The sequence below is a fragment of the Lithobates pipiens genome, unplaced genomic scaffold (assembly GCF_037356315.1).
Source record: "Lithobates pipiens isolate NorthernLeopardFrog02 unplaced genomic scaffold, aLitPip1_a1.2 Scaffold_16, whole genome shotgun sequence".
Lineage (NCBI taxonomy): Eukaryota > Metazoa > Chordata > Amphibia > Anura > Ranidae > Lithobates > Lithobates pipiens.
In genome coordinates, this window is record NW_027507748.1 from 275,117,386 (window position 1) to 275,144,426 (window position 27,041).

General features: G+C 42.3%; 1 protein-coding gene across 4 annotated transcripts in view; it reads left to right on the forward strand.

Annotated features, from left to right (window-relative positions):
• The window catches only part of SCUBE3 (signal peptide, CUB domain and EGF like domain containing 3), a 190,426-nt gene that overhangs the window by 126,819 nt on the left and 36,566 nt on the right, over positions 1-27,041 (forward strand). For all 4 annotated transcript variants that reach the window (XM_077481428.1, XM_077481425.1, XM_077481426.1 and 1 more), the window contains 3 exons: positions 6,986-7,102; positions 10,272-10,394; positions 16,964-17,080. In XM_077481428.1, coding sequence (XP_077337554.1) covers positions 6,986-7,102; positions 10,272-10,394; positions 16,964-17,080 — 357 coding nt within the window. The remainder of the gene's footprint in view (positions 1-6,985; positions 7,103-10,271; positions 10,395-16,963; positions 17,081-27,041) is intronic.

Sequence of the window (27,041 nt, forward strand, 5' to 3'; positions counted from 1 at the left end):
AATATGAGTCCCAGCATATTTCAGAGATTTTGAAATTAAGCAGTTTATCCAAAAATCTCCTTTTGTTACATTCCATTTGGCATTAACCACTTGCTTACTGGGCACTTAAACCCCCTCCTGCCTAGTCCAATTTTCAGCTTTCGGGCTGTCACACTTGAATGACAATTGCGTGGTCATGCTACATTGTACCCAAATGCAATTTTTATCATTTTTTTTCTCACAAATTCTTTTGGTGGTATTTGATCACCTCTGGGTTTTTTATTTTTTGTAAAAAAAAAATGAAAAAAGAAAATTTTGAAAAAAAAAATACAAAACAGTTTTATATTTTGTTATAAAATTTTGCAAACAGGTCATTTTTCTCCTTCATTGATTTACGCTGATGAGGCTGCACTGATGGGCACTGTTAGGCTGCACTGATGGGCACAATAGGCTGCATTGATGGGTGCTGACAAGGCGGCACTGGTGGGCACTGATAGGTGGAACTGGTGGGCACTGATGAGGCATCACTGGTGGGCACTGATGAGGTGGCACTGGTGGGCACTGATGGGCACTGATGGGCGGCACTGAAGGGCATTGATAGGTGGCACTGAAGGGCACTAATAGGTGGCAATGATGGGCACTGATGGGTGGCAGTGATGGACCATGATGGGCACTGGTAGGTGGCACTGATAGGCAGCACTGCTAGGTGGCACTGATGACGCATTGATTGGCACCATTGCTGGGCATTGATAGGTGGCACTCATGGGGATTGATAGTTGGAACTGATTGGTGGCACTGATATACACTGGTGGGCACTGATATGCACTGTGTGGGCAGTGGCAGGTGGTACTGGCAGGCGGCACTGGTGGGCACAGATGAGGCCACTGTGCCTCTTCCTCTATGGAACCCAGAAGCTGGTGATTGGCTTTTCTTTCTTCTCATGCTGTCAGCATGAGGAGAAAAAAAACAATTACCGATCTTCTGTTTACATCACATGATCAGCTGTCATTGGCTGAGACTCCAATCTGTGATAACCCGAGTCTCATTGACTCGGTGATCACAGTGCGTGGGGAGCGTGCAAAGGGGAGTATGTCTATTGATTGCCTCCCGGCAATGTAGGTCCGCGCTGTAGTTGTCATTTGGCTATAGCGGGGATGGGAACAGGTTAAATCCCACATAGAAAACATGAGACAATATGGTTGATTTACTAAAACTGGATAGTTCAAAATCTGGTGCAGCTCTGCATAGTAACCAATAAGCTTCCAGCTTTTTTTTTCAAAGATTAATTGAACAAGCTGAAGTTAGAAGCGGATTAGCTATCACAAACAGCTGCACCAGATTTTGCACTCTCCCGTTTTAGTAAATCAACCCCAATGACTACCAAAATATAGATAATAAGTCTTCTCATTCAGAAAAATAATCCAAGACCACACTTTTTACTGATGCAAAGCACAATGTAGGGTCCTCAACAGAGCCTCCACATAGGAACAAATGTAAATCCTAAATGCTGGCAAATAAATTCCATTAAACTTCAAGTGTATTCTCCTGATAAACTGGCAAGTGTGGAATATCCATATTCATATAGCAAGTGGTGCACTGTTCCATAGACAAAAATGCACTGGTGTTCAGATCAGTAAAAAACAAGGTGTTTTTTACTCCCGTGTGCAAAAAGCCTTGGGCCAGTTGCACATGGACTTGAGAATTTCTGATGTTTATACTCAGGATCTTGTTGACAAAAAGCTCTTGATGTTCTGTAAAGACCTTGCATAAATGTACATAAAGTAACTTAAAGGTGTGTAAGCGTATACAAGCATAACATTTTTCTTCATTGCTCGTATTGAAATATAAATGTATTGTAAATTACTGCACTCAAGTTTTACGTTTGAGTGCAGCAGTTTACCCGCATACACATGTATAAGCATGTTTATGTGCATATATTGCAAAATTGGCAGCTAGAAAAGGATGAAGAAGAATTCCACGTGTGTATATCCATACACACCTTTGGGTGCCTATATGCATGTATATGCATGGTCTTTACAGAACATCCTACTCAGGATCTTTCTGTCAACAAGATTCTTAGTATAGACATCAGTCAATGATTACGTCCATGTGCAAGAAACCTTTTGCTCCACACTCTCATTTCATCAGTAAGTGAACCACATGTTGTAAAAAATCACAGTATGTATATATATTTTATATATATATATATATATATATATATATATATATATATATATATATATATATATATATATATATATGTATATATGTATATGCACAGTACTGTGCAAAAGTTTTAGGCATGTGTAAAGAAATGCTGTAAAGTAAGAATGTTTAAAAAAAAAATTATGTTTTAATTGTTTATTTTTATCAATTTTTCAAAATGCAAAGTGAGCAAACAGAAGAAAAATCTAAATCAAGGCAGGGTCTTGGTAGGATTAGATTCAGGTGTATGATTAACCAATTATACCAAGCAGATGCTATTGATCATCAATTTCATATGTAGGTTGAAACGTAGTCATTAACAACTTCACTTCCAGCTTATAGTAAATTGAAGGCTAGGCGGGCCTCTCATCAATCCACATGGATGTCATATGATTTGTGTGCATGGGGGTGTGTATAGTATGCCTGTAAAGGGGCGCATGTTTCCCATGCTTAGAACTGTCCCTGCACTAAGTGTCATTTCTGCAGGAAAAAAAGTCATTTAAAAGCACTCATGGCTATAATGAATTGTCGGCTCCCCGTAATACAGAGAACAGTCATTGAAAGTCATTGATAAAGAAAAAAGCCAGGGGTCCCCCCCCCAATTCAATTACCAGGCCTTCAGGACTGGTATGGATATTAAGTTGAACCCCGCGTAAAATTTGAAAAAAAAATGACGTGGGACTCCCCCCAAATATCCATATCAGATCCTTCGGGTCCTTCAGACCCTTAATGCGAGCACGCAACCTGGCAAGCCACAGGAAAAGACGGGGAGAGTGCCCCCCCTCCTGAACCGTACCAGGCCACATGCCCTCAACATTGGGAGGATGCTTTGGGGGTCTGTGATCTCTCAAAGCACCATGTCCCCATGTTGATGGGGACAAGGGCCTCATCCCCACAACGCTGGCCGGTGGTTGTAGGGGTCTGCAGGCGGGGGGCTTATCAGAATCTGGAAGCCAACTTTAACAAGGGGACCCCAAGATCCCACCCCCCATTTGAAATGGTAAGGGGGTACAAAAGTACTCCTACCATTTCACAAAGAAAGTGTAAAAAATTGTTAAAAAACACACACAAACCATTGGGGAAAATCCTTTATTAAAAATAAAAAAAATTAAAAAAGATTCCAGCGGTGGTAATCCACTCTTGCTATCCAGCGATGGGTGATCTCTTCTCCGGGGTCCAGCGATGCCTGATCTATTCTCCAGGGTCCAGCGAACAAAAACCTGCATTACGTCAGAGGGGGCGGGGTCACCCGTACGTCACTGGGAAGCCCGGCTTTCCCCTTGCGTCAGAGGGGGTGGGGCTGGGTGACGGGTGGCCCCTCCTCCTCAGCTAAGACGTGTCAGGCTGTCGGGATTCCTGCAGTGTCTCCGGTGGAGACAGGATGGATGCGATGTGCTGGACCACGGGGAGAGATCACCCATCGCTGGACCCTTGAGAACAGATCAGATCATCCATCGCTGGACCCCGGAGAAGAGATCACCCATCACTGGATAGCAAGAGTGGATTACCACTGCTGGAATCTTTTTTAATTTTTTTATTTTTAATAAAGGACTTTTCCCAACGGTGTGTGTATGTTTTTTTTAACAATTTTTTACACTTTCTTTGTGAAATGGTAGGGGTACTTTTGTACCCCCTTACCATTTCAAACAGGGGGGTGGGATCTGGGGGTCCCCTTGTTAAAGGGGCTTCCAGATTCTGATAATCCCCCCGCCCGCAGACCCCCACAATCACCGGCGAGGGTTGTGGGGATGAGGCCCTTGTCCCCATCAACATGGGGATATGGTGCTTTGAGGGGTCACAGACCCCCAAAGCATCCTCCCAATGTTGAGGGCATGTGGCCTGGTACGGTTCAGGAGGGGGGGTGCTCTCTCTCCCTCTTTTCCTGCAGCCTGCCAGGTTGCACGTCAATTATTTTTTTTTATTTGACGTGGAGTTCCCCTTAAAATCCATACCAGACCTGAAGGGCCTGGTAATTGAATTTGGGGGGAATCCCAGCCTTTTTTTTTTCTAAATGACTTTCAATGACTGTTCTCTGTATTCTGGGGAGCCGACAATTGATTATAGCCGTAAATGCTTTTAAATTACTTTTTTTCCTGAAGAAATTACACTTTGTGCAGGGATAGTTGTAAGCATGAGAAACATGTGCCCCTTTACAGGCATACTATACACATTCCCCAGGTACAAAATTTAAAGGAAAATTTAACTTTTATTGTTTCACTTTAAGCATTATTAAAATCACTGGTCCTGAATAAATGTCCATTTTTAAAAGTTTTTTTGCTTGATACATGTCCACTGGGGAAGGACCCAGGCCCCAAACACTTTTTAGGACAATAACTTGCATATAAGCCTTTAAAATTAGCACTTTTGATTTTGAAAGTTCGAGTCCCATAGACTTTAATAGGGTTCTAAAGTTCACACAAAGTTTAGGTCTGTTTGCAGGTTCTGGTGCGAACCGAACCGGGGGATGTTCGGCTCATCCTTACTAAATACCTTGGACTGTCTACATTCTAAAAAAGGGTTCATTTGGGGATATCTGTACTGTCCTGACATTTTTGGGTCTCAAGAAATTAAATAGGCTGCCAGTACAACAGGACTGATCAATTTTCTGATATGTACAATAGTTTGTGGACTCTATAACTTATTTCCTACAGTCTAAATAATATACACTGATTTGGATTATTTTCACCAAAGAAATGTAGCAGAATACATTTTGGCCAACAATTGTATATTTTCAAAATTTTATAACGTCTTTTTTTTTCGCAAATATCATTTAGCAAAAAGTAAAAAAAAAACAGGGGTGATTAAATACCACCAAAAGAAAGCTCTATTTGTGTGAACAAAACTTATTTAAAAAAATGGTTTGGTTACATTGTTGCATGACTGCGCAACTGTCATTCAAAGTGTGACAATGCTGAAAGCTGAAAATTGGCCTGAGCAGGAAAGGAGTAAAAGGGCCCGGTATTGAAATGGTTAACCAAAACAGAAACAGCTATATAAGAGGCTTAAAACTGGGTGAGGAACAGCCAAACTCTGCTACTAAGATGAGATTGTGGAAGACAGTTTCATGTCACAGGTCATACACCATGGCAAGACTGAGCATACTGCATTAGCAAGGTCTCTCCCAGGCAAAGATTACAAAGCAGACTGGGGTTTCAAGATGTGCTGTTTATGCTTTTTTGAAGAAGCACAAAGAAGCAAGCAATATTGAGGACTATAGATGCTGAGGTCGGCCCAAGGAAACTTGCAGTTAAACAACAGCAGATGAAAGCAGATGAAAGACACATCATGCTTATTTCCCTTCGATATAAGAAGATGTCCAGCAGTGCCATCAGCACAGAACTGGCGGAAACCAGTAAGACCTAGGTATACCCATCTACTGTCCAGAAAAGTCTGGCTTGAGGAGGTCTTCATGGAAGAATTGTGGCCAAAAAGCCATATCTCTGACATGGAAACAAGACTAAGGGGCTTATTTACTAAAAGAAAAACCACTTTGTACTGCAAGTGCACTTGGAAGTAAATTTGCTGTAGATCCGAGGGGGACATGCAAGAAAAATAAAAAACAGCATTTTAGCTTGCGCATGATTGGATGATAAAATCAGCAGAGCTTCCACTCATTTCAGATCTACCCCTTAGATTTAGAGCGACTGCACTTCCAAGTGCACTTGCAGTGCAAAGTGGATTTGCCTTTTGTAAATAACTCCCTAAGTGAGTAAACTATGCACAAAAACATAAAAACTGGGGTGCAGAAAAATGGCAGCAGGTGCTCTGACTAATGAGTCAAAATGTAAAATATGTAGTAGGAGGCAGTTTGTTTGTGAAGGGCTGGGGAGTAGTACAATAATAGTGTCTGCAGGCAATAGTGAAGCATCGTAGAGGTTTCTTGCAAGTTTGCAACTGCATTCCTGCAAATGGAGTTGGAGATTTGGTCAAGATCAATGGTGTCCTCAATGCTGAGAAATAAGGCAGATACGTATCCCTCATGCCATACCATCAGGGAGGCATGTGATTGGCCCCAAATTTATTCTGCAGCGGGACAACAACCCTAAGTATACAGCTAATGTCATTAGGAGTTCAACTATCTTCAGTGTAAAGAAGAACAAGGAGTCCTAGAAGTGATGGTTTGGCCCCCACAGAGCCCTGATCTCACCATAATCGAGTCTGTCTGGGATTACATGAAGAGACAGAAAGATTTGAGGCAGCCTACATCCACAGTAGATCTCTGGTTAGCTCTCCAAGATCTTTGGAACAACCTTCCTGCCGAGATCATTCAAAAACTGTGCAAGTGTACCTAGAATCTATGCTGTTTTGAAGGCAAAGGATGGTCACACCAAATATTGATTTGATTTGTATTTCACGTCAGTTCATTTACTTTACATTTTTTTAATTGATAAAAAATAAACTATTAACACCTCTATTTTTGAAAGCATTCTTAATTTACAGAATTTTTTCTCATCTGCACAAAACTTTTGCTCAGTAATATATATATATATATATATATATATATATATATATATATATATATATATATATATATATATATATGTGTGTGTGTGTGTGTGTGCTGTAATGTGTGTATGTACTATAGCTAAGTGCATGCTATATTGTAAAGTATAGACTTGAGCATGAGAATGAACATGAGCATTTCCCTTGCAACTAGGCAATTTTGCTTTTTAGTTCATAAGCAATAAGTAAAACTAGAAGCTAAATACTGCTACAAATACTATATGCTACAGCATAGCACAATGTTCTTTTGTATTTTAATGACCATTCTTATTTTCAACTTTGTTTGTTAAACCTTTAGAGACCTGTTCAGTGAATAATGGTGGTTGTGACAGCCGATGCCATGATGCAGTAACAGGAGTACACTGCAGCTGTCCTATGGGTTTCATGCTACAAGCAGATAGGAAGACTTGCAAAGGTTAGTAGACCTGGAAGCTTTTTGTTAAATCATTCATTTATTAAAGTATAACACCACTTTTGTGGGGAAAAAAAAGCAAATGAACGCAAGCGAAAATAATATTGCATATACACTTGCTACACAAGCCATATTATAAGTGAATGTTATTAGAAAATGTCCCTTTCTTTTCAACCTGCAATGCTGTAATTTTCTGTAAAATTCAGTGCAATATGGCAACCTGTAGGCCTTCCGTACACAGTTAGTGTACAGAACTTCCCCCAGGAATGTCATTTCCTGCTTGTGTGATTGGTTCAATGATTTTCCCAGAAGTTTGCGTGAAGATACAAGACAGATTTAAGGCATTCTCTGCAACTCAAATGTCATTTTTGGTAAGATACTCACAAAGTGTTAATAACTTCTAAAGGGATGCAGACACTGCATTCTCCTCCTTAGAACACTGCAAATGCATCAGCTTATTAACCCCTTTGCGCCTTGTCTTGCTATTACCATACCCTTCCACCAAAAAACAACCCAAAATCCTACTCCTGATGATCGCAGCGATACAACATATGTGTATGTTAAGGCCCGTATACATGGTAAGAAAATCTGAAGATAAACTTTGTCCAATGAAGGATCTGCAGACAAAAACTGGATGTGCAGGCTTGAAAATGTTTGTCTGATATGACCACAACGTCCGATTTTCTTTTCATTAACCTCCCTAGCGGTAATCCCGAGTCTGGCTCAGGTTAGGATTTTACTGATAGGCGCGGTAACCCCGAGCCAGACTCGGGATCGCTTCGCTGGATACAGGGAGGACACAGTGAGACTTACTTACCTTGTCCCCTGGATCCAGCGATGTCTGCCGTGCTGTGTGATCGAGCTGTCCTCCGCTCGATTCACAGTGCCGAATGCCGCCTAGCTCCGTTCCCTGCGGCGTTACGCCGCACGGGAGCGGAGAACAGCGGCAAATTCAAAAAAGTAAAAAGACACAAAACACACACAGCACTGTAATCTTACAGATTACAGTGCTGTATTAAAAATTACACACCCCCTTTATCCCTAGTGGTCTGTGCAATGCCCTGCATGCACTTTTATATTATAAATACAGTTTTTTCTGCCTGGAATTTGGAGATTGTCCATAGCAACCAAAACGTGTCCCTTTTTCAGTGTTTTAGGATTTGATTACATTATTGAATAATTTTTACTATTCTTTATTATATTATAAACTTTATCATACCCGGGATGTCTGCTAGACTCTGATTTGAAGAGATTTAAGAGTGTTATTCCTAAGAATTACAGGACTACAAGATAAAACGCCAGATTTCCATGCAAAATAATTGTACCGCTTTCAGCACCTAATTCCAGACCGAATCATACCGCCAGGGAGGTTAATATGCTTTTCTGACAAAAAAAAATCTGAAGAGCAAGAGCAAGCAAGAGCAAGACTAGGCATGCTCAGAAATGAACTTGCACTTTAAGTACTCCTCGCCCCCTGACATGCCACAGATTGCATGTAATTTTTTGGGGGGGGGGCTGGGTATCTGGTTTGGAGTGGTACTTCCTGCTTCTCCCCCTAAGTAGCCCTCCCTCCCAGCAATCTTCTGGGACATGTCACAGGTCCCAGAAGATTACCTGGCCATTGACGGAATGCAGCGCAACCTGCGCAGGCGCAGTGCGCACTCGGCTCTGAAGCCACAAACTGTCACAGCCAAGCACCCACACCCAATGTTGGCGCCGCGAAGAGGAGGGGGAGAGAATGGAGGCTTTGGTTGGCCGCATCGCTGGACCGTGAGACAGGTGGGTGGCTGTTTATTAAAAGTCAGCAGCTATACTTTTTGTAGCTGCTGACTTTTAATAAACTCAACAACCAGTGGAACTCTGCTTTAAGGTATCCCAACGCAGTACAATGAACCAAAAGACCAAAATCAATTTTCTTATGTACACCTCATAACCATGCATTAATGTACCTACCAACAAAAATGTAGGTTGGTGTGTTGGCGTAACATTCAGGATGCATTCCTGCAATGGCTAAAACAATGTGGTTCTTCTCTCTCCAAACTGATTTTTTTTTCTTTATTATTTATTTATGGAGTTTTTTATTAAACTGGGGTGAAGCTGTTAAGGTACATCAAATAGCATAAGACAATTTTTCCACATGGTACATATAGGCAAGGACTAGTCATCTGATAATACAAAATTTCACCAAAGACGGTCAAAGCATAGATGTCCAGTGTAAACAACCCCCACCATGTCCGAACTTTTTCAATAAAGACAAAAACCATAAGTGGGTAGCTTCCCATAGCTGGGGCTACCAAAAGCCAAGAAGTGTGGAAGGTAAATATTGAGGGGGAATGAGAAAAAGAAGGGGTGGGAAGAGGAGGCATGAAGTCCCTTCACAACTCAGTTTTTTATAGAATTTTAACTATTCAGAATACAAGAGGAGTAGGAGTACTCGCCCCAAGGCTGCAACATGCAAAACTCCATGGTGGACATGAACAAAGTCAGGACTCAGGAACGTTAGCACTTTTTGCTTGTTCCTGCATTCTACAAGAGATAGATCAAGGAGAATCAGCCCTACAGAATCCATCAATACGTAAAATTTCACATTTGGGTACACTGACAAGGAAAAAACTACCTTGACCAGCTCTGCACTCTATACTTGTTTCTGCAAAACTTTGGCTCCCAGATATACCAACATGGGACATTTTCAGAACATCTGGGATTTTTTTTGAAATCCTTTTCCCTGCAACATATTTTCTGTTCATGCTGAAATTCCCTTTTAGGCCTCATTCACAAGAGCGTACCTAAATCGCATGCCCGTGCCGGGGTTGTGTTTTCCTACATGGGAATGCACAGGTGTTCCTTTAATCTGCGTGCTGGCAGTCCCATTCATGTCAATTGTGACACAACAGCTACACAGCATACACCCGCACCCTTGCAGACATCAAATTGGGAGCAGAGGCTGGGACTTTGCAGCCACTGTGTCCCAATTGACATGAAAGGGACTGCGGATCCACAAAAAAACTGAATCCAATGCAGATAAAAACGGTGCTTCGTACGGGCAGACAATTAAGTATGCCTTGTATTCAAGGCAGTAAGAAAAATTTCTTCAGACAACTAAAGTACATATGTGAAGATAACATACAGTATGTTTGATTTCAGTTATATACTATTTTATTTACATTTGTAGATATTGATGAATGTCGTGTCAATAATGGCGGTTGTGATCATATCTGTCGCAATTCAGTCGGTAGCTTTGAGTGCGGCTGCAAAAAAGGTTACAAACTGCTAATTAATGAAAGAGGCTGCCAAGGTGAGTGTTTTATGTACAACAAAATAAGAGACCAGTCAGTTGACTCTAAATCTGTATTTCTGACAGTCTTACACTTTCAATTCAAATGTTATTAGTAGATCCATAAGAAGTTAGAATATATTTGCAGATAATGACTCGTTTCATATGTATCTCTTTTTTATATTATGTTAAAAAGCCAAGTCAATACAAATATACCATGATAGGGAAGTTAACAAAGTATACCAAAATGCTTTTTTGCTTGCAAGGCTAATTTCCCAACCAAGAGACATTTTGAAATAGGAAATGTTTTCAGTTAAGCCCCATACACACTATCAGATTTTCTGCTGATTTTTTCTTTCGTATTTACCAAAACCATATAATATGAGGTCAAACCTTAGGAGTTTCAATTTGTATGCAATCAGGCAGGCCCATGCACTACATAGTTTTGGTAAATCGAAAGGAAAAAATTAGCAGAAAATCTGATGTGTATGGGGCTTAACAGCCCCTATTATCACTATCGCTAAAAAAAAAGAAGAAAAATTGACTATTCATGAAATGTAGGGATAGTTGGTGATGCCTTTGTTTCAAATAGTTTTTTATTGATTTTACCAGAAAAAAAACATACACATCAAGACATACCAACATCTTCATCATATAAATCTCACCTATCAAAAGTATCTATTTCCCAATCACCAACTAACAAATCAATCCAAATACCACATAGTCCTCTCTAAATCCATAAATTTTATATCGATTAATCTATTGAAAATTGTATATTAAAGAATGTGTCCCAAAACAACTATATACGGTGTCTTCTTTGTTCCACCCAATCCTATTTTCCCCTACTCCATCTCTCTGGTCCCCCTCCATGTACTCCGCCATGTTCCTCCAATACCCCACTATGCTCCCTCTCCATGTCCTCCTCCGTGCTCCTCCGGTCCCCCTCTGTGCCCCCTCTGTGCCACCCTCTGTGCCACCCCTCTGTGTCCTCCTCTGTGCTCCTCTGGTCACCCTCTGTACCCCCCCTCTGTGTCCTCCTTCGTGCTCCTTCAGTCCCCGTCTGTTCTCCCCTCCGTGTCCTCCTCTGTGCTCCTCTGGTCCCCCTCTGTGCCCCCCCCCTCTGTGTCCTCCTCCATGGTCCTCTGGTCCTCCTCTGTGCCCCCGTGTCCTCCTTTGTGCTCCTCCAGTCCCCATCTGTGCTCCACCTCCATGTTCTACTCCATGCTCCTCTGGTCCCCCTCTGTGCTCCCCCGAAATTTCCTCCTCCATGCTCCTCTGGTTCCCCTCTGTGCTCCTCCTCCATGCTCCTCCGATCCCCCTCTGTGCTCCCCCTCTGTATCCTCCACCGTGCTCCTCCAGTCCCCATCTGTGCTCCCCCTCCATGTCCTCCTCCATGCTCCTTTGCCCCCTCTGTGCTCTTCTGGCCCCCACCCCCCTTGTCCTGAGTCTGTCAGGATGGAGAGTGGAAGAAGGAGCCGGTAAATATGTCATTTACTTGCTCCTTCCTTTTCTGAATGCAGAGTCAGTGATCACTGGCACCGTCCATTCGTAACTGAGCATCGTAAACTGTGTTTACAATGTCTTAGTTTATGAATGGAGAGGAGCCTGTGTCTCCTGTCCATTTCTATTCAGTGCAGCTGAGGCTGCAGAGAAAGGGACAAGGGAATCTATATCCTCAGTCTCTTTCCCTGTCTCAAAGGGGAGATGTCAGTTTTTTTTTACCCCCCTGATATCTCACCAAAGCCCCCCAACAGGGCTGATAAAAACTAAAATAAATAATTAATTGTAATAAAAAAATATTTAAAGGCTAAATTGTAAAAATAAAATATAAAAAATAAAAACATTTACATCATCCACCCCCCCAAAAAAAATTAATAAAAAAAATAAATTGTCAAAAATAAAATAAATATAAAAAACGACTGGCACAGTCCACACCTCATCAGTGCTACCTATCAATGCCCATCAGTTCTGCATATTAGTGCCACTGTCACATGACATTAAAAAAAGTATCAGTAATCAGTACCAGTGAGTACTTGAAAAAAAGAATTTGTACTTGTACTCGGTCTTTGATAAAATGGTATCGATGGAACCCTACCTATAAGTCTTGGTTCACATCTATGCGGCTGCGCTTGATGCCTTTTTCAGACATGTATCTGCAGTGCGTTTTCATGAATTTTGCGTTTTACATTTTTATTTTATTTTCTCTTTAAACGCACTGTAAGCACACTGTATATAGCTGGTTGCTAAGCAGGGGGCTGGGAATAATGGTTCCGGGAGATGATGGTTCCAGGAGAAGATGGCTTCAGGCTTCTTATTTAATAAAGGACTTGTCAAAAACTGGCTCCTGTAGTTTGTTAACATGTCATAGTTTTTTTTGGGTGAATGGGTAGGGGTACAATGTACCCCTACCCAAAGGCCCCTGTCCCAATGTCAACAGGGGGCAAGATGCTTTGGGGTGGGGGGCACAGAGCCCCCATCCCCTCCCATGTTGAGGGCATGTGACCTGGTATGGTTCGCTCATCCCCTCCCTTTCCTGACCTTCTGGAATGGTCAGGAGTGGGTAGTGGGGTCCCCCAGGGTTCTGAGCTGGGACCAATCCTTTTTAATTGGTTCATAAATGACCTGAAGGATGGGGTAAACAGTTCAGAGTATTTGCGGACGATACTAAGCTAAGCAGGGCAATAACTTCTCCGCAGGTTGTGGAAGTCTTGCAAAAGATCTGAACAAATTAATGGGGTGGGCAACTACATGGCGAATGAGGTTTAATGTAGAAAAATGTTAAATAATGCATTTGGGTGGAAAAAATATGAATTCAATCTATACAGTGGGGGGATTAACTCTGGGGGGAATCTAGGATGGAAAAGGTCCTAGTAGAGGATAGGCTTAACAATGTCATGCAATGCCAAGCTGCTGCTAACAAAGCAAACAAAATATTGGCATGCATTAAAAAGGGGATTAACTCCAGAGATAAAATGATAATTCTCCCGCTCTATAAGACTCTGATCCGGCCACACCTAGAGTATGCTGTCCAGTTCTGGGCACCAGTCCTCAGGAAGGATGTACTGGAAATGGAGTGAGTACAAAGAAGAGCAACAAAGCTAATAAAGGGACTGGAGGATATTAGTTATGAAGAAAGGTTGCGAGCACTGAACTTATTCTCTCTGGAGAAGAGACGCTTGAGAGGGGATATGATTTCAATTTAAAAATACTGTACCAGGGACCCCACAATAGGGATAAAACTTTTTCGCGGAGGGGAGTTCAACAAGACATGTGGCCACTTATTAAAATTAGAAGAAAAGAAGTTTAACCTTAAACTAAGTAGAGGGTTCTTTAGTGTAAGTAGTGGCAAGGATGTGGAATTCCCTTCCACAAGTGGGGGGCTCAGCGGGGGGCATCGATCGTTTTAAAAAACTATTAGATAAGCACCTAAACGTCCACAACATATAGGGAAATACAATGTAATACTGACATATAATCACACACATAGGTTGGACTTGATGGACTTGTGTCTTTTCTTTTAAATGTTGGCGTGGGGGGGGGGAGTCCCCTCCATACTAGACCTGAAGGCCACACCATTTTTTGCCGGCAATTTTTTTTTTTTACATTTAGCTTTCAGCCAGAAAGCCTGCTGGCAGCTGATGACTCATTGGTTGTTAAGGACGGTGGTGGTCGGCTTCCCAGTCCCCTGCTTAGCAACCAGCTACATTGCCTTGAAAAAGCATTCATACCCCTTGAAATTTTACACATTTTGTCATCTTACAACCAATAAACGTAAATGTGTTTTTATGTGATTTTATGTGATAGACCATTACAAAGTGGCACATAATTGTGAAGTGGAAGGAAGTGATAAATGGTTTTCAACATTTTTTACAAATAATATCTGAAAAGTGTGGCCTTCATTTGTATTCAGTCCTTCTTACTCTGATACCCCTAACTAAAATCTAGTTGAACCCATTTCTTTCAGAAGTCACCTAATTAGTAAACATAGTCCACCTGTGGACAGCTGTTCTGTGAAGCCCTTAGAGGTTTGTTAGAGAACCTTAGTGAACAAACAGCATCATGAAGGCCAAGGAACACACCAGACAGATCAGGGATAAATTTGTGGAGAAGGTTAAAGCAGGGTTTGGTTTTAAAAAAAATCCCAAACATCTCACAGAGCACTGTTCAATCCATCATCCAAAAAGGGAAAGAGTATGGCACAACTGCAAATCTACCAAGACATGGCCAAGCAAGGAGACCATTAATCAGAAAAGCAGCCAAGAGGCCCATGGTAACTTTGGAGGAGCTCCAGAGATCCACAGCTCAGGCGAAATAATCTGTCCACAGGATAACTATTAGTCGTGCACTCCACAAATTTAGCCTTCATGGAATAGTGCCAAGAAGAAAGCCATTGCTGAAAGCCATTGCTGAAAGAAAGCCATAAGAAGTCCGTTTGCAGTTTGAAAAAAGCGATGTGGAGGACACAGCAAACATGTAGAAGAAGATGCTTTGGTCAGATGAGACAAAAATGTAACTTTGTGACCTAAAAACAAAACGCTAAGTGTGGTGGAAAACTAACACTGGACATCACCCTGAACATATCATCCCCACCTTGAAACAGGTGGCAGCATCATGTTGTGGGGATGCTTTTCTTCAGCAGGGACAGGGAAGCTGGTCACAGTTGTAAGGAAGATGGATGGAGCCAAATACAGGACAATCTTAGAAGAAAACATGTTAGCCCTTGTACACACGGTCGGAGAATCTGTCGGAATGAGTCTTATCGGACCATGTCGTTGGATAATCTGACTGTGTGTGGTATGCATCGGACTGATTCCGTCCGAATCTCCGTCCGACCCAATTTTCCAACATGTTGGAAATATTTCCCGACCAACTGGGCCGGACGGACCTAATCCGATCATGTGTAGAGCATTTTCATCGGACCAAGTGCCACGCATGCTCAGATCAAATTCCTACATCAAAGCTATTGGCTACTAGCCTGAATGTAGTCCCATCGTAACAAAATTACGTCATCACGTTCTGAAAGATCGGATTTTTCGCCAACTTGGCCCGACCGTGTGTATGCAACAGTTTCGGACACAATCCGTCGGACTAAATCCGACGGGCAAAATCCGACGGATTTGGTTGGCAAAATCTCCGACCGTGTGTACGTGGCTTAGAGTCTGCAAAAGACTTGAGACTGGGGTGAAGGTTCACCTTCCAGCAGGACAACGACCCTAAACATACAGCCAGAGCTACAATGAAATGGTTTCGATCAAAGCATATTCATGTGTTAGAATGGCCCAGTCAAAGTCCAAACCTAAATCCAATTGAAATCTGTGGCAAGACTTGAACATTTCTGTTCACAGATGCTCTCCATCCACTCTGACAGAGCTTGAGCTATTTTGTAAAGAAGAATGGGCAAAAGTGTCATTCTCTAGATGCGCAAAGCTGTTAGCCCCTGTACACACGGTCGGAGATTCTGCCAACCAAATCCATCGGATTTTGTCTGTCGGATTTAGTCCGACGGATTGTGTTCGAAACTGTTGCATACACACAGTCGGACTAAGTTGTCGAAAAATCCGATCTTTCAGAACGTGATGACGTAATTTCGTTATGATGGGACTACATTCAGGCTAGTAGCCAATAGCTTTGATGTAGGAATTTGATCTGAGCATGCGTGGCACTTGGTCCGATCAAAATTCGCTACACATGATCGGAGTATGTCTGATCGAACCAGTTGGTCGGGAAATATTTCCAACATGTTGGAAAATTGGGTCCGGCGGATATTCGGATGGAATCAGTCAGATGCATACCACACACAGTCGGATTATCCGACGACACGGTCCGATAGGACACATTCCGACGGATTCTCCGACCGTGTGTACAAGGGCTTAGAGACATACTCAAAAAGACTTGCAGCTGTAATTTAGCAAAAGGTAGCTCTACAAAGTATTGACTCGGGGGGGCTGAATACAAATGCACACCACACTTTTCAGATATTTATTTGTAAAAAATGTTGAAAACCATTTATCATATCCTTCCACTTCACAATTATGTGCCACTTTGTGTTGGTACATCACATAAAATCCCCATAAAATACATTTTCGTTTTTGGTTGTAATATGACAAAATGTGGAAAATTTCAAGGAGTGTGAATACTTATTCAAGGGATTGTATATACAGTATTAAAATAAAAACTGCAAAACACATCAAAAATCACATCACAAAAACACTTGCTTTTCTGGTGTGGTTCCATTAAAGTACCTGCAAATCATGAGAAAAAATTTCCCAACCCTTTCCAAAAACGCAGCAGCCGCAAAACGCATAGATGTAAACTTGTACCATAGGAAACCATGTTAAGTGGACTGTAGTGCGCTTTGGAAAACTGCAACTACAAAATGCACTAAAAAAACACATAGGTGTGAATCTAGGGTAAATTTTAATATCCTGTTATACTCTATGCATTTAGGAATGCATTCAGCTCTTTTTTTTAATCAGCTGAGTTGCAGTGACAATAAAAAATATCAATATGTGTGTGACAACCTCCTTCATGTGTGGATTTATTTATTACTGGATGTGACAAACCTCTCATAAACATTTCCTCACCCCTAGATATTGATGAGTGCTCCTTTGACAGGACATGTGATCACATCTGTGTCAACACTCCTGGGAGCTTCCAGTGTTTGTGTCACAAGGGCTATGCATTATATGGAATCACTCACTGTGGAGGTAATGTTTTCACTTTGCTTACTTTGTTATTGTCTTTAATTGTTAGCTACTTCCAGTCATTTTTGTGGTTATTAAAAGTCAAAAGCTACAAAAATTGTAGCTGCTGACTTCTAATAAACCCACACTCACCTGTCCAAGGATCCAGCGATGCAGCCGCCCAAACCCTCACTTCTCTCCCTCACCCCTCCCCAGGGCCACCATTACAAATGTGGGCATCCGGCAGTGACAGCTTGAAGCTTCACAGCTGGGTGCACACTGCGCATGTGAGAGCCATTCTACACCTCCAATGTTCTCTGACCTGTGACGTGTCCCAGAAGATTGCAGGGAGGGGGAGAGAAGAAGTTCCGCCCGAGATGCCTAGGTGGTCCGAGCATAAGGGAGAGTGGGTACCTGTTAAAGCTAGGTACCTGCGACCCCCCCCCCCCAAAAAAAAAAAAATGACATGCCAAATGTGGCATAGGAGAGGGGGAGAAATGCTTAAAGCGGAACTTACCCTTTTGGGTGGAGCTCAGTTTTAACCACATGTCGTACTATTATTTGTTTTTTGCTGACCTGCAAGTCTAATACTCAACATAGATAAAAGGTTTTGCAAGATCTGGGATGTTAAAACAACCACTTATGGTTCAATGGTTTTATTGTTTCGTTTCACATTTTAACAGGTACAGTTAACATATTCATAGTGATGAAAGTATAGAAAGGCATAGGACTTGTCGAATAGAAAACGGAAACTCAAATTGTCCTGAAACATCATTTGTCATATTAACAATATAGGTAGAGGGAACATGATATATTTAACACCAGTATATTTGTCCCTGATAATGTAAACAAAAAAGGTAAAAGAAGGGAGGAAAGAGGAAGATAGGAGGGGGGAAGAAATTTGGTATATAGAAAATATGTTATATAAACGGGGAGGGTAAGACATGACTGTAGGGGCATATGTTCTATTAGGTAGACAATCCGAATGCATTTTCGTCCGAATTTCAGGTATTTTCATTTTGACAAACGATAACGAAAGCACAGAATCCAAAAAACAAAAGATCCAACATAAATAAATGCTTTATTTTCATTTTCGTTGTTACAACAGTTCGATATTGAATAGGAGATTCGACGTGACTCTGACAATAACAATCTGTGTCTATTAAACCTGTGGTCGAATGTGCCTAACCTTACCTCTATTAGTCCAAGATTATATAGAGAAAAGATTCGACAGAGAGAAAATATTCGACATAGAGAGAAAAGATTCGACAGAGAGAAAAGATTCTGGAATTGGGTGGGGGAAGTAAAATAAAAATAATGATGATGATGAATGTTATTGACCGATTGTAACCAAAGAGGAGGAGCAGTAAAATAGCTAGAACTAAGTGCACACGTACAGCCAACTTACTTTCACTTACGATTGCTAGCAGATAGAGACACACACACACTGAATCATTTCAGAAGACAGTCAATCTTAGCTGGTCCATTTGAATTATCACTTGTCAGAGAACCCCAATTATTATTAAGCATAAGCACAGCAGCAGAACAACAGTGAAGCAAGCTACAGTTCAACTTAACTTTTTCATAATAATCTGCTGAAATTGTGTTAGTGTGTGAACCTTATAGTGATACTAGTGTTGCTGCTAGTGTTGTTGTGATAGCCTCAGAGGCTGCCTGTGTGGTGGGGGGGATTTATTATTAAAGAATCTTGTTACCTGTCTGATCAGTGATTGCTATCACCAGTTTACCAGTTTCTGTTTTAAAGAGTATATAATATATATATACAGAAACACTTGTAGATGGCCCAGGAAGGTCCTCCAATGCCTTCATGTAGCTCTCACAATGGGTTGCCACCATATTCTTTATTATCAGTCACTCACTATCTGACACCTGACACTGTGAGACTTAGACCATTCATTCAACATGAACGACGGAGATTCGGCAAAGCAACGAAAAACACACACGTTTTATAATAATATTTGACGGAGCATCGAAATTGTACGACGCTGCAATCGTACATTTCCGGAGTCAAATGCTCCACCTATAGGCTATATATAGTTTAGCAGCTCCGTTGAATCCTCTTTATACATTCGACAGACACCATAAGCCTTCAAAGATAGATTCAACCGTAATTCATGTGGATTTTCGGATGAATGCAATTTTTGAATGAAAAACAAAATAAATAAAAACTAATTGCGGGAGTAACTAAATAAATTTCTTTTTCGGACAAAAACGAAATTCCGAAACAAAATAATTCACTCTGCACATGTCTAACGTGAATGATTCAAGTGTAGTGAGCACTGAGTCCAATTTAGAAAAAAGAAAAAAGGAAAAAACAAAAATAGAAGAAAAGATGCTAAAGATGCAGGCTGTAGATTGATTCCACCACCACCGAAGGGACGATAGATGAAAAGATGAGCCTCTTCTTAGAGCACCAAATAAAAAAATTAGACCCTTACCGAATCAGATGTACCTCCTATAGTAGCGAAGTCAGAATCACTTGCAGATATAACCCTCTGCCAGGGCCGTGAGCTGTAATGTGTTCTGTAACCTCTAGCAACCAGTCAGTGAGCGTTAATGATACACTGTAACCTCTGGCAACCAATCGCAATAGCTGCCTGATCGGATTCAGTAAACTGATTTTGAGTCTAGCTGCTATTTATTGTATGTCTCAGAGCAGGTGCAGAGTGAAACTGCATGGGGGGGGCCCAAGAAAAGTTTTGCCCAGGGTCCAATCAATATTAAAGATGGCCCTGCCCTCTGCGGGGTCTCTCTGATCCGGGATGCGTGGGTATCCAGAACTTTACCGTCACTCTTCTTCTGTCCGCCGTATCATCATCCTCTGTGTGTGGAAAACTCTGTGTGAGAAGCCAGTACACTCCCTCGGACCTGAGGATGCCGTGTAAGGGTAAAAAAGGAACTCCAATAGTGTGTTATGCTTTAAACACTATTAGGTTTATTTATAAAAAGGTTTTCACAAGGTAAATACAAAAAACGTTCTTAAAAGATTCTGCCGGCAATCAAAATCTAAAAAAGCGAGCGCCCGTGCTTCCTAGGTCACGTAAAAGCGTGATGACGTCAATTCTTAGCTCCACCCTAGCATGTTTCGTCACACATGACGTTCTCAAAGGGCATCGGTGACACATTGAATTTTTACCTTAAATAGTCACAAGGAGGCAACCAAGCCTCTTTCTCGTATAGCGGTCATATTGGAAATGATACACCAACCCTCATCTTCAGTTATTTATAAATAGGAAGAGCCAACACTCCTCATCAACATGTGCCCCTGTTCTGAATAGGGGCCAGCCAAAACCAAGCCTCATTTCCACAACTGGCCACACCCAGAAAGGCGTACCAGTACTGTTAAAAACAAATATAACAGTAGAAATACATTCTTACATCGAAAAAATATCTTTTTTTAAATGAACGTCAAATCCCGCTGAATTTCTGAGCCAATCAGCCCATGTTCTAATGATATGATATTTGGGATCAGATGGCGCAAAGAATCAGTCACTGTATAGTCTCTATTTGAGTATGAGTATTTTAGAATGTCAATAACAATAGCATTTATAATAATATAGGAGAAGCACCGTCGGCAGCAACAGTCTTGAGAGGAGAAGCAGGGCTCTCTAAAGAATTCGAAAACACAAAAGACAGGGAGAAGGTGCGCCAGACTAAGTGCAGTATAAACGATAAAGTATTTATTAAAATAAAAAACATACGGCCAAATGGCTACTCACAAAGGTCAGAGTGATTTAGGCATGTAAATGAAATAGGGATGTATCCATGTCTCAATCCGGTCCACGGGGTTTGCAGAGCTGATGGAGTAAAAAAAGCAGACAGGGGGGACGACAATAGACTTGCCTCTGTGTTCCAAAAGCTGATTTGGAGCTGAGGAAACAACTGAAGTTGTGAAACGCGTCTTCTGATTGGCCCACGCGTCACTTCCGGATCCCAGAGCTTGCGTTCCACGCTGGAACGCACTTCCGGTTCCGGCCATCCGACCATCCGGACGCTTAACAAAGCTGGAAACCGATGAAAACTATTAGAAATACAGAGGTGCTGCTCCAAATCAGCTTTTGGAACACAGAGGCAAGCCTATTGTCGTCCCCCCTGTCTGCTTTTATACTCCATCAGCTCTGCAAACCCCGTGGACCGGATTGAGACATGGATACATCCCTATTTCATTTACATGCCTAAATCACTCTGACCTTTGTGAGTAGCCATTTGGCCGTATGTTTTTTATTTTAATAAATACTTTATCGTTTATACTGCACTTTGTCTGGCGCACCTTCTCCCTGTCTAATGGTATTCGTACTAAGTAAAAATGAATTGCTACAATTGAGCAGAATGTCACTATACAGAGCATGTGTAAACCAAGAGGTCACACACAATTCTAGACACACCTCAGAAACTAGAAATAGCAAACTGATGTTTCAAAAAGGACTGTGAATGAAAATTAATATCATTGGACAATGGGTTGGACATAAACACAAGGAAAAAATGCTCCAAGATTCAGCATGGATATAACGTCCATGTGTACAGAACAAAAAAGAGCATTATTCAATACATACAATATCCAATCAAGAAAAGATAGATTCACAGAGATGAATTCACAAAAATATCTCTACATCATTCCAACCCTAATTCAAGAATTATCAATGAAAGCATTGATCTCAATGTCAACATTCAACCCAAATGGCCTAAGACATTTGATCCGATAAATCCAACTAATTTCAAGTTTCGATATGGCCCTTCTTTTCGGGCCACCTCTCCAATGAGGTTTGAGTTTATAGATAGCCAAAAAGGACGTGCCTCTAGGGTCATGATCATGTGCCTCCTGGTAGTGTCTAGACACTGAATGGCCTTTAAAGCCCCGTGTGATGTTCCCAATGTGTTCATTCACCCTAACGCTAAATGATCGCACAGTGCGTCCAATATATTGTAATCCCCATGGACAGACAAGGAGGTATACCACGAGCATAGTAGAACACGTGATAAAGGGCGTAGTGCTAAATTCTTGAGAAGTACTATTAGAGACAAATTTCCGGGTCCTCCGATCCCTAATATGGTTTATACTACAAACAGCACATTTATTGCATTTGTGGTACCCCACCAAGTTCTGAAAAAAACAGGAATTTATTAGTGGGGAATCACAAACAGTGGGGGCTAAATAATACTACACAAGGTTGTTCCAGGAGGATGGGGCCCAGCAATGTATCATCCTTTTTCAATTAACAGCGTTTTATTGAAGTAAAGCACAGATATCAAAAAACATAGTTTACAGTAATGAACACGTAGGAAAGTAGTTTACAGCAGCATACCTACAGTTTGCATTCTATAGTACATTCAGTATAGAGTACAGGTTTGTATCTAAACATTATATCTCCTATAGCATTTAGCACCATGAGTATCAAACCAGCAGCAGATTTATGCACGTAAAAATGGCGGGATCTAACAATGGTTATATGCAGGTGTCAGAGTCATTCAGCCAGCGGTCCCACACTTTATTATATTTGAATGGGCACCCCCTATTGATGTAAATACATTTTTTGTACGGCAGAGTCAGGTTAATGTCAGCTTTCCACTCCGCTAATGTTGGTGGTGGAGATCTCATCCACTGCCTGGCGATAAGCTTTCTCGCAACAAAGTTTCCTGCAGGAATAACTTAGTACTCCTGTAGAGTACTCCTGGGCATACACCCAACAAGCATTGTTTGGGGTCCAGACCAACAGGTGTGCCCATATTGTCATGTTCACCACCTGAATCCAAAACCCTTGTAGCAAAGGGCATGCCCATACAAGATGGAAAAAGGTGCCTGCGGCCACTTTACACATTGGACAGCTAGGGGGGACCTCAGGTTTATATTTCGCTATTCTAATCGGGGTGAGGTAAGCTCTATGCAATATAAAAATTTGGGTCATTCTATCTGATAGTTTAGGGGACACCTCCTTGCACGTCTCAAGTGCTTCTTCCCATTCTTCATCTGTCATGTGGTCTAGGTCCCTCTCCCAGCTCACCTTCGAAGCATATGCGACCTTGGAGGCAATTGGAGCAGATAGCATATCATAATATGACGAAATGAGGCCCTTGGGATCTTCGCTCTTGGCCACAGAGAGAATGGGGTTGGGGGTGGGATGTGGGTATGTTCCTCGAGGGAATTGTGCATTAGTCGCATGTCTAACCTGTAGGTATTGAAAATGCATGTTGCATGGTATTGCAAACTCTTCCTGCAATTGAGTAAAGGGTTTGGGAGTGCTGCCAGAAATTAAGTGGTGTAAGTAAAACACCCCACACTTGCTCCATAGTTCCTGCCCTTGTATGGTAGCAAATTTCCTCATATGATTATTATTCCACAGTGGGGTGTAATCAGTGTAAGTTGGGATTCCCAATCTACCGGAGGCTATATCCCAAATACGTCTGTATTGGTGTAGAAGGGGTGCGGTATCATCACCTAAGCTCCTACATTTTGTGCCCATAGTAATAGCATATAGTGGATCACCTGTACGTTGAGCCCATTTAGGGCAGATCAAGGTCATGAAGCTTTGTCAAGATGAAAAAATTGGGAAAGCTGTGCTGCAATGTAGTAGTGGTTAAAGTCTGGTAACGCCATACCTCCCCTATCTGTCGGGTTCTTAAGCTTTTGCCACGCCAGCTTATGTCTATTTTTACCCCACACAAAGGGGCCTAGAAGGGCTTCTAGTTTCTTAAAGTACTTTAGAGGGAGGTATATTGGGGAATGCCAAAGGGTATACAACACTTTGGGCAACAGAATCTTTTTGATGAGATTAATGCGACCCCACACACCTTGTACAGAGTTTATTTCTAATTAGAGAGAAAAGGGGTTCAATATTCAGGGTTATATAATCTCTCGAATCTCTGGATATATACAAACCCAAATATTTAATTGTTGCGGCTCTTTGCAAGGGAAGGTCGCTTTGGGATCTGGTTGGGGGAAAGCTGTCCAGCGGCAAAATCTGGGACTTATTCCAGTTAATTTTAAGGCCAGAAAATATCCCAAACTGCTCTATAACCATCAAGGCTCTAGTCAAGGAGGAGTCTGAGTCAGAGAGATACAATAGCTTATCGTCCGCATATAGACTGATCTTCTCAATAACATGTCCCAACTGTAGACCCTTAATTACTGGATCAGCACGTATAGTGATAGCTAAAGGTTCCGCCGCCAAGGCATATAGGAGCGGGGAGAAGTGGACAGCCCTGTCGTGTACCCCTACAAAGATTGAATAATGGGTAAGGCCATCCATTTGCCACCACTTTGGCCATCGGTTCGTGATACAAAAGCCGCACCCATCGTATAAAATTAGAACCAAAACCATAGCTCTGCAGACATCTCCACAAATATGGCCACTCAACAGAGTCAAACGCCTTAGCCGTGTCAAGTGACACGACCACTCGCGTACCTACTTCCTCATGTTGGGTTTGCAGATTAATGAAAAGCTTTCTGAAATTAAACGATGTGTTGCGGCCTGGCATAAAGCCTGCCTGATCTGGATGGATAAGTTTAAGAATAACCCGATTGAGGCGCAGAGCAAGGATTTTAGCTAGAATTTTAATGTCCACCTGCAACAATGAGATGGGACGGTATGATTCCGGGAGCAAGGGGTCTTTCCCTGGCTTAGGTATCAGGACTATAGTGGCCTCTTTCATGGATGCAGGTAGTTCAAATGTTTGGAACAAGTGATTGTAAAGTATCAGCAGTTTAGGCAAAATAACCTCAGAAAAATGTGCGTAGAATTCTACCGGCAGGCCATCCGAGCCTGGGGCCTTAGAGTGGGCAAAGTTAGCAACCGCAACAGTAATCTCCTCTAGGGTAAGCGGGGCCTCTAGCATGTAAATTTGTTCTGCCGTGAGTTGGGGTAGGTCTATCTTTTCTAGAAAATTGGTCATAAGGTCACAATTGGGGGGTGCCATGGAGGAATATAGAGCTGAAAAGAATTCTGTAAATGTATTCGTCACTTCTAATGGGTCAGATATCAAGGAGTCGTTTGGGCCTTTTAGAGTAATAACTATCGGGGGTTCCCCCTCACTACGTGTCAGATATGATAAGAGTTTGCCAGCCCGTCCTCCATGTTCAAAAATTTTTTGCTTGAGAAAAAACTGCTTTTGTTTGGCTTTCGCATAATGTATGTGATCTACTACCCTGGTTTGCAGGCGGAGCTGGGCCGCGTTAGCAGCTGAGGGATCTTGTACAAGACCACTCTCCGCCACAGCCAATCCCGCCAAAACCACCTCCAACTCCTCCACTGACTTTGCCTTAATTTTATTAATGTGGGACACCAGGGTAGCACGGGCGTGGAGTTTGAAGGTCTCCCAAACCATCGAGGGGCTTGCTAAATAATCATTATCCTCAAAAAAACGACTCCATTCAGCAGTGAGTTACTCTCCCTCTGGCAACAATGTAAGCCAAAAGGGATTCAAACACCATGTCCGTTTGGGCTTATGTCTCGGAATGCTAAGAGAAATTTGGTATGGGCTATGATCCGATAGGGACCGTGGGCCAAAGGATGCATCTAGTAAACGAGGAGTAAGACCCTGTGAGATAAATATGTAATCTATCCGGGACAATGTATTATGGGACGAGGAGAAACAGGAAAAAGCCTGTGTGGCAGGGAACCTGTGCCTCCACGAGTCCACCAGGTGGAAGGATGCCATCAGTTGCGGCAGTCTACCATTACCGGCAGAACCCCCTGTAGGATGCGCAGGACATAAACGATCCAGCTTAGGATCCATAACAGCATTAAAGTCTCCCAACCACATTGCCGGTGTGGTATCATACTTTGCCATGAAGGAGAACCCCGCCAGCAATATAGAAGCGGAGAACAGTGGGGGAACATAGTAGGCCAAAATAAGTAGGGGTTCACCATACAGTTTTGCGTATATAAATACACTGTCGGTCTGTGAGCACTTCCCCTAGTTCAAAATGGACAGTTTTGGCAATCAACACTGCCACCCCCCGTGAATGGGACGTGTGGGTCGAATGATACATCCAGCCCACCCAGGGACGTCTCATAGCCATCTGCAACCTCCCCTCTACATGTGTCTCCACCAGTACAACCACATCCGCCCTGCATTTCTTAAGGAGTGTGAATACCGCTGCTCGTTTAATCTTGTCCCCGAGCAATCTCACGTTCCACGTGAGGAACGTCAGTGATGCCATATTAGGAGTGAGGCCAGCGTATAATGCATGTGTGTAGGTAACAGGGTGCATCACCCCAGTTTCCCCAAAGGATACCAGTATTGGGCTGCCCGTAGGGCCGCTTCTGCCGTAGCAGTCTCTGCATATTGATAAAACATAACTTATCATCCCGCAAATAGATGCTTTTACTTCGTACTATACAGCATATATATACTATTCTAATCCTGAAAACCAACCGTCTTACCCAATCCTCCCCCCACCCCGCCCTGCATATCCCCAACCTTATGCAGGCATCATCCCAAAACCGAGCACATGTAACAGTCCCAGAGTTAAAAAGGATAGTATATTGAAGGGTCATCTCTGCCCGACGGGACCCGAGCAACACAAACACATCACCAGGGATCCTGAACGCAAGCAACAGCAACGGGTAAACAGGCCGTGTCCAGGCTCTCCGATGCAACAAATAATGCAAATGCACCATCCTCCCGTCGTGTCTCCATGCATAGCAGATCATACCCTGGGTGTGCATGGGGGGTTTAGTTTGCGGCACAACACAACAGTTCTGCAGGACGTGCATCTTTCCCAAGCTCCCACCACAACTGTGGTGCAAAATTGCGTCTCATCCATCCAAGGACGGCAGGATAGAAAATAGTGATAAATTGGTTCCTGTGGCCCTAGTAATGGCTTAACAGAGGTTCCAGGTGTAGCAATTAGGGTGTGGAAAACTAGCTGTCATACAGTATAATCCGGGGGTGCTGCCCACCCATCTGTAATACGTGCCCAAGTAAGTCATTAGCAGCAGCAGTCATTAAACAGGGTACAGGCATG